The 11,029-nt window shown below is 36.8% G+C and overlaps 1 protein-coding gene and 1 pseudogene across 1 annotated transcript; one reads left to right on the top strand and one right to left on the bottom strand.

Moving 5' to 3' along the window:
* The first annotated feature begins 5,389 nt into the window (after nucleotides 1–5,389).
* LOC117637131 lies at nucleotides 5,390–5,815 on the top strand (annotated as a pseudogene).
* A 377-nt stretch (nucleotides 5,816–6,192) lies between these two features.
* Nucleotides 6,193–9,733, bottom strand: LOC117637130 (26S proteasome regulatory subunit S10B homolog B). The gene is made up of 10 exons (XM_034371938.1): nucleotides 9,460–9,733; nucleotides 9,052–9,171; nucleotides 8,775–8,911; nucleotides 8,530–8,691; nucleotides 8,293–8,379; nucleotides 8,061–8,147; nucleotides 7,839–7,976; nucleotides 7,486–7,677; nucleotides 7,308–7,406; nucleotides 6,193–6,577 (listed from the first exon to the last, which is right to left on the bottom strand). The coding sequence occupies exons 1-10, from the start codon at nucleotides 9,560–9,562 to the stop codon at nucleotides 6,503–6,505; spliced, it is 1,200 nt and encodes a 399-aa protein (XP_034227829.1). The 5' UTR covers nucleotides 9,563–9,733; the 3' UTR covers nucleotides 6,193–6,502.
* Nucleotides 9,734–11,029: the final 1,296 nt, after the last annotated feature.

Here is an 11,029-nt window from a genome sequence, read left to right as displayed (position 1 = left end):
AAACTAATTTTTTATTTTATTTTTTCAGCTAGAAAAGTGATAAATGTAGAATGATACATTTGAGTTTAACACAAATCGTTGATACTGTCAGTTTTTAATGAGAATAGTCGTCCTCATAAATCAATTTGCTTCGACAACGAAAAAGGAAATCTTTGATATCAGATGTTATTGCATCTGTCCAACGATGCTATGGTTGCAAAGCGTCGTCTTTCAACTCAAAGCATCATTGTTTAAAGGTATCTCGTTGTTTGAGCATGCCTTTAAGTACTAATTAAACAGAGGAAAATAAAAAGATGAGCATAAAAGGTTGGACCTCCATGTCTACCTCAATTGTGATTAATGAATTTTTACTGCCCATCTCATAATCAGAACCGTTTACTTTCTAAATCATAATATAAAGATAATCTCAATACTCGTTTAGTAATTACTTTCTAAATCATAATAAAAGATAATCTTAGTAGTCGTTCAGGATTTCATATATATCGGATAAATCAATGATTTTTGTAATAATTACGATCCTTATGATAAATCGTCCATTTATTTTATATATAAACGATCTTCAATTTAATCGGTTTTGTGCATAGATAATTTTTTTTTCATTTTTAAAAAAGATGATATTTCATTAAACGCATAAGAAACAAAACATGATAAGAAAATCCAATTAAATACGTAATCGTATTTAGGGGCAATTTTGTCATTGGATTTGTGCATATATGATCTTTAAATAGTGATTTAAGAAATGAATAGTTTAAATTATGACGTGTGTATCACAGCTTGGGTGGACGTGAAGTTGTTTGCACCGAGTATTTTTCCCTCTCGTGAGTACATCCTGGCAAGTGTCTATGGCAACGATACTGAAAATCATTTAACATCCATCATCATAGATAACCTAGTCACCATTGGACAATTCTGTTGGAATCAAATTACGTTTCACTTAAGTGTCACGATATACTTATTTTATTGCATAGCATGATCATTTAATGTATTATTTCACAAAACTCTGCATTTTCTGACAGGATAAATGGCAAAAGCATGACTTGATGCTTCTTTTGATATATGTCAATTCCCCTTTCAAAGAAAATCCAAGAAAAAGGAGAGTTAGATATACTTTCTACAAGTACATTTTTCTTTTTCTTTTTGCCTTATATTTGTTATTTCTTTTTGTACTTGTCTTCTTGAGTAGGAATATAGTGAGATGGTGGGGAAAACCAAATCTATTTTGGCTCCAGATGAAAAAAGCCTCTGCTTGTGAGTTGGCCGTGGACGCATAGGATTGGTGACGAAGGAGACAAAAGGAGACGTCGACAGAGGCGGGGAGTGGAGGCAGTAGGTTTTGGTGGGACCAGAACATGAAGTTGCATGAACTGAAATAGTACAATACATCCTTGGAGAACCGGAGTCATTTGGTGAGTTTTTACTGATGTTTAATGACGAAATTGCCCTTCACTGGTGCTTCAATTTTTTAATAGCAAACGTCACCCAGGATACAACAATCTATTTCTTCTGATAATAACACTCCAAATCAGTGGAACAATGAACACAAACTTGTGTTTGAACTGTCTCCCAATATGAGACTCTATTTTACTGATAAATTTAAGACTCATGAATAGAATTAATGAAAATGATGTAGTTGACTTCTCTGTTTACAAATAATGAAGAGTCAAATTCCCAATGTATGTGATTTAAGATATGCATTGTTTCAAACTTGAAGAGTCACATCTTTAAGAATTTAATTTCCATTTAATAACATAAAATTTAATAAATTTTCCAACAATTCCCCACAGAAATGGAAATTGGCTCAACAATATGCAAAACTAAAAATGCAAACACTTGAGAAAGTTTGATTAGAAAGATACATCAGGATTTGAACCTTCCCTAGTGAAATACCATTGAATTTACTTGGCTAATCAGTGAACATGTTGTCTTCTGTTCTACTGTTTGTGTAAACCCAGACTATAGTACTCACACAATACCTCGCCATACACATCTAGTTCTAGGTTGTCTTTATGGCCTTGGACAACTCTCGGTATTCATGAGTGCTTTAGAGAATTTAGTCTTACAAAATTCTCATAGAAACGGCCCATTTCATACTCATACATGTGACTTTCTATTAAGAGTATCCCGCAATACTCCACTTGAATTTCCAAACTATAGGAAAAGTTCGCTAGAGGTACAAGTCTTCGATGTTCTTGCTGATGGAAAATAGAGAGAGAGAGAGAGAGAGAGAGAGAGAGAGAGAGAGAGAGAGAGAGAGAGAGAGAGAGAGAAAGAGCCTAAGTTAATGAAGTTTTGATTTTAATTTAGTAGTGGGGAGTTACAGTCTACTTGTATCAACACAGTCAGATCTATTTTTGACTCTAAACGATATACATATGAAACAAAAAAAATCAAACATCAAACTTATCATTTCAAATAATGGAAACATAATTCAGCTCAAAGATTCAATTCTTGCAAGCAAAAACCATCATATATTGCTTGAATTTTATCATCTAACACTCTCATGGCAGGTTTAGAAACGCAATATTGAGCACCTTCAATTTTGAAATATCAACGAAGCACAAGCTTTCTGTGAGAACTGATTTGCACAAACTAAAAAAAATGTCTTATGTGACCTAAAATAAGAAGAAGAAAAAAAAAACAACTGAGTTAGACAGGGAGAGTGGGCATTTGGTGAAGTGGCTCAGATTTGTTGGATCGTGGAGCCAAAAAAGGCTTGCCCTTTCAAGCTTATTGAACCTCAAACTATGTGAACGGATCTAGCCCATGAAAAGTACATTGATTTGCACATTAATAATTTCAGTTTCGAACTCTCATAACACTTTTGTGTGTGGGAAAGTCCCTTTACTCCAATATCATACACAGAAGTGTTTCTTCACCCATCTTGATCGAGGGTATTTCCGGCTCTTTGTGTTGCTACAGCCCACAAGTAATTATCTCCTTACATTAGGCATAAGATCTATGTTTTCACTTGAGCAAAAACAAAAAATCTATGTTTCCACGTTTTCTAAATGAGTTATTTTCACTTTTTTCTTTAAGAAACTTTTCTACCAAATACCAATTGATTGTATAAATGTTTGGGGAAAACAAAACCAATTAATTGTAATTTAGTGTTATTAAAAAGGTTTTTACCAATCGTTTCTGTTCAGTATCTAAATTACAATGCATCCCAATTTAGGCTTTAATATAAGTTATGTCTAGATCAAATTTTGTTAGAACTTACATAATTAATTAGTAATTTAGAACTTATATGTTTTTTTTGTCATATTTGTCCTCCACGGGAGTACATAATTGCGTATTTTATATGTACTTTGTATTATATATGATTTTTTTTTTTGGGGGGGGGGGGGGGGGGGGGGGGGGATTGTATTTGGGTATTCACACTTGTTTAAATTTTGATGTACAAGTATATGTACAGTTTCTGTACGCATATACGGCCCGGTCTATGCGATAAATGGTTTACGATTTTAAATTTTGAATGAAAAATACAGTCAATTAACTTATTACACTACAATTATTTGCTAGTGGTGAAACAATTCTGTCATTATATAGGTCTTTAATTAGCATTGATATTTTTCACATAATATTGTCCAAATTCTGAATATAATATCGTCCTTTAAGATGTTTTTAGGGCATCAGAAAATCATGCCGGTATGTATATCTTTTTCATCCACGCCTTTTCTTGTTTCATATTAATAGAGCCCAGATGACGCTGCCCAAAGCCTGCAGCCCACTCAATGAGAAGGAATGGCTGCAGGTATTAGACTCTAATCTCCATTGAATTAGTGTTTTGACTGCTTGATCTGAAAAACGATATGCCTCATGTTTCAAAATTTGTTCTTTCATGTTTTTTCTGGTTCTCTCTTGCATTTTATATCCGCTTTTTGCTTACTGGCTTCGTATAATTCAAACAATACTAGTTTTCTCGAAGCCTCTTGTTCATATCTCTCATCGAAAGGTGCTATTCGATAATGTCTATCAAAAGGTTCATATCTCTTGTTCATATATCTGTTCCGTTTTATGAAATTTTTATGAGAGATCAAAAAAAGTACGGATGCTTTAATTATCTGATCCAACATTATATCTCAGTTTCCTGGATAATTTTTTGTATTTTTTTCTGTAATTATTTTCTTCCCTATTTTACTCACTGCAATCTATTCAATCTTCTGGAAACAAACCCTAGTGGGTCGTTCATTGATGGGGGCGCTTGGCGCTAACTTGTCTGGCTTATTGAGGACATCACATGATATGACATGCAACCCTTTCTTGTCTCAGGTCAGTGTGTGCATCTGACATTTCTTTGAAGATTATAACTATCATTAGGAATTATATTCATTGAATCTTTAGTAGGATCGTTTGGTTCAAGTGAGGATTAAATCTTACTAGAAAAAAAATTTGCTGGTTTTCGTACAATGCTACGGAGAAGATGATTTCTCTCTCACACACACACTACCACAATGTTATGGGATTTCAAACACGAGCGGAACTACCTAGTGGGCTACACTAGGTTGAAGCCTAGGTAGCTTTTTGGAAAAGAAAATATTAAATCTTGACTAAGGCTATCATCTTGTGGCTTCTTGGTAGTTTCTCACGTAAAGAAGTATGCAAGTTTAAAGTCCCACATAAAGAAATAGATATCCTAGTATCCTAATTGGTCCCACATAATAAAGTATCCTCGATTATAATAAACTATGTCAAAATAAAAAAAATACATGTGAAACTTAGCCCGGTCCCAAAAAAATACATGCTCCTTTTTGTATTCTTTTTTACGAAAGTCTCATTGGTAAAATTCTTATTCCTAACTCCAATTTTAATGTTTTTATTGATTTGTCTCTATAAGAGAAAGATTTGTCTCAATGAAATTCACTCTTTTACGAATAAGATGAAACGAAAATGTCACAAAGATATCATTTGATAGATAGGTTGATTCGCAACAAGATGAATTCATATGACAACAAAAAAATATTGCAATTCTCTCAAAGATCTCGGGACACAACTTTAATTACACTTTCAATTACGTTGTTAAACATATATTCATTTTGATAATATGTATTTTTTTATTGCATCTAATATGTAATTGTTTTATGTTAAATCTTATTGGAAATTAGTCAATCTTATTGGAAATTAGTCAATGTAGCTATGAATAGCATGGTTTATATGATTTAATGTATATTTTTTGTTTAGCCAAAAAATTTAGCTAGCCCACCTATCGAAAAATTCCTGGTTTTGCCCTTGGTTTCGAACCCAAAATCACTAGTCTACAAATCAAGGCATTTTTTAGTTAAGCTAGATGCCATTGGCGAAATCTCGATTCGATCAAATATCAACTCGTTTATTACTTAGTATTGACAGGAGCTTGATTTGTTGTTTTTGTGCACTTTTACAGCAGCAAAGGACCTTCATACAGATGGGGACTATTCTCCAAGTCGCAGACAACTCCGGCGAAAAAGGTGAGGTGCATACAAGCTTTGAATGCAAGCAAGAAGGGGGCAAGATTGGGAGACACAATCGTTGCATCAGTAATGGAGGCACATCATTTCAATGCCGAGATTGAGCGAAAACATCAGAAAGAAGAGAAAAAGAAAATAACGGAGAAAGGAGTTGTGGTGTATGCTGTCCTTGTTCGTGCTGCCATGCCACGAGGCCGTTGTGATGGGAGCGAGGTCAAGTTTGATGACAATGCTGTGGTGCTTGTTGACAAGAATAGTAGGCAGCCGCTTGGGACTAGAGTATTTGGACCCGTCCCGCATGAGTTGAGGAAGAAAAAGCATCTGAAGATTCTTAGTTTGGTGCAGCATGTTGCCTGAAGTAAAGATGCACAATGAGGTGTTTCGATCAAAAAAAGTAATGAGGTGTTAAATCGGAATCAAGTTTGGTAATCACGATTTGGCTTGAATTTATGAATATTGGACATATTGGCCAAGGATTTGTTTATTGCAAAATTCATGATCAAAATTCCCAGCAAAATTCATGGCTTATTAATTCCACGAGTAAAAGCCACAAGTTCATTGCGAGGATAAATATAAACGAAAGTATTACAATCAGAAATAGGAATTTTAGAATGCATACAAGGATTCCTAAATATGCTAAACCCATAGATAGATCATTTGGGTGAACACAGCATACCATGAAGCTTTTATTCTTCATCAATAAAAATGACTTGTTTGTTAAAAAGAGAGAACCAGAGATTTAGCATAAAGGAATAAATCATGGGCCAAGTTTTGATAATATCAGCTGTAAAAGACATCTTAAAACCACAGTAAACTAAGCGACCAGCAATTGAATGCGCGAGAATCGTAATACTGAAAATAAGACTCAAATAATGAAATGTTGTCTAAATGTTTCTTCTGAACACAATTCATGGTGTGCCTCTTGTGGTAAACACATTCATGGAAGTTAAATTGCAGTACCACCATCCACATGTCATAAAGAAAATACAGCACAACAGAGCACATGATTGGAGTTTCACTCTTTAGTAACTCTTTGGTAGTTTCAAAATTCAAGTTCATTCCTTCCCAAAATCGGCATTGTAGTGAGCACTAGATTCAAGCTTCTTGGCTTCATTTAATTTTCGTACAGCCTGAAACATTATAAAATATTTATATGTAAAAATTTAGAATCAAGATGTGCACAACTGATTATTTGTATACACAGTGCGCAATGCATATGACTGATATAACTAAGCAGCAAAATTTATGCACAGAAACAAAAATTGATGCCACTTTGCATTAGATAAACATCTGACCCTAATAGCCGAGTCTTACTTATTTCCCTTTATTAAGGAATAGGTCTTGGGTTCGACGACTCCTAAACGAGTCAGTACTCAAACCCCATAGATGATTGACCCAGCCAAGCCATTGGACCCAAAAATAGAAAAAGGTACCTCATAGGCACTAATGTATTTTTCTTGAACTTGTAAATTCTTCGTAAGATCTAAAGTGATTATTTTTCCTTAGTTAACAAAAAGTAAAGTTAAAGAATATAAAGTGTATCCCGAGGCTATCTTCAGGGGTCTATGGTAAAGCAGCTCCTAAACAGATTGTGACCCAGAACAACATGAAGCAGACAACCCTAACCACAGCCCTAAATATTCTTTGATTTCATCTCTAGTTGTTTGAACAATGATATGACATCACTGACAGTAAACATTGGATTTACATTAATTTTCAGGAATGGACATCACGGATTGTTAACATTGAAGAAAGCACATAACTGACACCATAGCCCATGTAGTTTGAAAGCTCATTTCCATCTCATTGTTCACCATTGTTTAATAGAATCTAAAGGCAATACAGTATATAACACGTTACCTTCATGAAATCTTCATGGATGACATAATCCCTCTCAGCACGGATCGCAGACATCCCAGCTTCAGTGCAAACGTTCCGGAGATCAGCACCATTAAAGCCCTAAAACGAAGACATTGAAATCATTTAGGTAAAGGATGTAAATAAATCCATTCGATACAGACAACCATATCATGCTCACCTCAGCAAGCTTCACGACAGCTTCATAATCAATTTCACCATGTTTCGCTATCCCAGCAGCATGGATCTTGAGAATTTCCATTCTTGATTGCTCATTAGGCAATGGGATCTCTATCTTGCGGTCTAGACGGCCCGGGCGGAGAAGCGCAGGATCTAGGACATCAGGTCTATTGGTTGCCATGATCATTTTCACCTAATAAATGAAATTAATCAACTTCCATCATCCATGCCAAGACATGATGTACTTATATCCATCGTGGGTTTGTACAAGCATGACCAGATAAACATGCTTACATCTGTTTGTTATGATCAAACCAAATAAACCCGGCTTGATCTAAATGAAAATATACATACCTTTCCAAGCTGATCAAATCCATCTAACTGGTTAAGCAACTCCATAAGTGTTCGCTGAATTTCACGGTCTGCACTGGTCCCTTCACTGAAACGCCGTCCACCAATAGCGTCGATCTCATCCATAAAAATGATACAAGGCTAGACACAAAGTCAAAAAATTAGGTATGCTTTTAAACGTTAATGCGTAATGTGAAAGTGCTAAATAAAATTCAAAGTTCCAACCTGGTGATCTCGGGCATAACCAAACATTTCCCTTATCAATCTCGCACTCTCACCAATATACTTGTCAATAATGGCGCTTGATACAACCTACACTCAGGGATAATAACATCAAATATCAAAGATGTGTTGAAACAACTAAAAAGGACTATAGTCTTTTTTTTTAAGTAATGGAAGATATAGCAGGAAAACTTAGAACTTCATTCAGACGCTGCTATAGACAAGGATATCTTACCTTTAAAAAGTTAGCATCTATATTGCTAGCAATTGCTCTGGCTAGTAATGTCTTCCCTGTTCCCGGAGGTCCATACAGAAGAACACCCTGGAACAATTTAAAAACAATAAGAAAAGGAAAGTTCCATGTGAAAATTCTACATTTCTAAGTTTCTAAGGTAAGCATATCTTCGACCAAAAAAGGTAAGCATATCAGGTTGTAGAAAATATCGAACACGTGAAACTATATATAAATTACCTTGGGAGGTTTGATCCCCACTCTGAGGAAGAGCTCAGGATTCATTAAAGGCAGTTCAATAGATTCCCTGAGCTCTCGGATCTGATCTGATAGTCCACCCACAGCGGAGTAGCTAACATTACCAGGATCTTCATGAAGCATATTATATACAACTGGGTCAACCTGCCAACCAAAATATGAAAGAATGTTCATGAGTAGACGAATAAAATGCGAAACTTAATAATTAAGAATCAGATGATCATTACTTCTCTGGGAAGAGCTCGCATGATAGTCAAAGTAGTCATATCCAAAACAACCCGAGTGCCAGCGGTTAGTTTTTCCTTGTCAACTTTACTGCGACAGCCAACTACATACCTTGGGCCACTACTTGCCTTCACTATCACTGAGGCAATAAAAACAAAGATCATTATACTCGCTGAAAATTAACATTCTTGTTAAGATGGTTTCGAACAATAAAGTTTTACACCAAGAAACAAGTATGAACCAAAGTAAATAGTGTGGTAAAGAAAAGAATTTACTTACAGCGTTCATTATCGAGAGGCCTGAGAACTTCGCCTATAATTTGCCCAACACTTTGAAGGGACTTCAAATCATCTTCAGTTTTCCCAAATTCTTTCTTTGCGGCCCGCAAGTTATCTCTCACTGCACACCATCCCATTGCAAAAACAAAAAGAAGAAGGAAAAAAAAAAAATTCAACTGCGACCCAACTCTTGAAACTAACTAAATTTCTCAATTTATTGCAGCAAACACCATATGCATAACACAACAGAAAGCCCCCAAAACCACATCAAACAAAAACGGAATTGAATCTCTCAATTTGAAAATCAGAATCGAAACCCTAGCAAAGCGAACGAAACTGAAGCATACTAATTTGGGCAATCCTTGAGTTAGTTGCAAAAGAGGGATTAGGGTTTGGGAGTGAATCTGACCTGCGCGAACTCGGGAGTCGAGCTCCTTGTGCTGGAGTAGCCGTTTGCGGTAGTCGGCAACAGCCGTGCGACGTCGTACTGCATCCTCTGCCTCGGTCGTCATCGCAGCGGCAGGAGGAGGAGGAGGAGAAGTGAGCAGAAACGAGGGAGTCGGGTTTCGTAATGAGGAGGAGTAGGAAGAAATCTCAGCTGGGCAAAGCTATTTGTATTTGTATTTGTATTGTCAGGCAAGCAAGCTACTCTTTTTTATTTTCCTTTTCTTTTTGGAACACGATTAAAACAAAAAATTTAATAGATGGGTATATCAAAGTATTATTGTTCACATGTTACCATTTGGCTCTAGATCTACTATTTTACTAAACACATTTTCTCTATAATATTCCGAAATATTCTTTTAAAAAATACATTTGTTTATTTAAAAACTTAACAATAAAGAAGATCAACGATACTCGACCTCTCACATAGCTACATAGTGTTACAAATTTGTTGATGCTCAAAAATGGTTCGGCACTTTTGAGCCCAACTTAGTGATAATGTATGATGGATGATAGGTGAAGGTGAGGACCTTCAGCATGTGTGTGAAGATTTAGGCAAGCGATAAATATACAGAATGCAAGATATACGTGTTTCACCCTTAATGAATGGGCTACGTCCACGGAGAAGTATATTCTCATTATTATAACAATGTGTATTTACATTTGTACATGGGGTTGGACCCAAATATAAAGGTAAGAAGGGAGAAGCCCTTGACTAAAGATCAAGTGCAACCCAACCATCCCTTCCTTAGTGGAGAGTGGTCTCCTTTTATAGATGAGGAGGAGTCTACACATCTTGTAATATTCCAATGTGGGACTCTTTGCCTTGCTTAGATTTGCTTTTAGTTGCTTGGTCAGATATGGTATAAACAGAAGTCCCCTAAGTTCTTAAGTAAGGAGGTACTCCTTGGTTGAGAACTTGTAATTTTCAATGCACTGACTGAGCAACACCTTAGTCTTCTTCCAAGTAGTGTGGTGTGGATGGTGGGTGCCGAAGGCATGGCTCGCACTAAATGATGACGGGGTGCCGAAGGCACTTTCGCCGAATGATGACGAGGGTGCCGAAGGCATCGCTCTCACCGAATGATGGCAGGGTGCCGAAGGCACTTTCGCCGAATGATGGTGGAGTGCCGAAGGCATCGCTCTCGCCGAATGATGGTGGAAGCACTGCGATGAAGTGCAACCCAACATCGCTTTGGGCGCCGAGTGATGGATGGGTGCCCAAGGCACTGGCATCGCTGAATAAATGATGGCAAGGCGTCTTTGGGCCTTGCTTAGATGACCTCATTTTTAGGCATGCCGGTGACGAATGATCGCTCACCGAAAGTGCGAGGCTCCCTTTGAGAATGATGGTGGAGGCCGAAGGCATCTAGTCTCGCCGAATGTATGGTGGACGGCGGATGCGTCGGGTGTCGGGAATGATGACTTGCCGCCGCAATGATGGCAGGGTGTCGGGCGGCATGTTTAGCCGAATGGTGACGGGGGTGCCGAAGGCATCACGCTCGCCGAATGATGTCGGAGTGCCGAAGGTACCA

This window comes from Prunus dulcis, chromosome 8 (assembly GCF_902201215.1).
Source record: "Prunus dulcis chromosome 8, ALMONDv2, whole genome shotgun sequence".
Lineage (NCBI taxonomy): Eukaryota > Viridiplantae > Streptophyta > Magnoliopsida > Rosales > Rosaceae > Prunus > Prunus dulcis.
The sequence above is the reverse complement of the archived record's forward strand: the minus strand, read 5'-3'. Positions and strand labels throughout refer to the sequence as shown.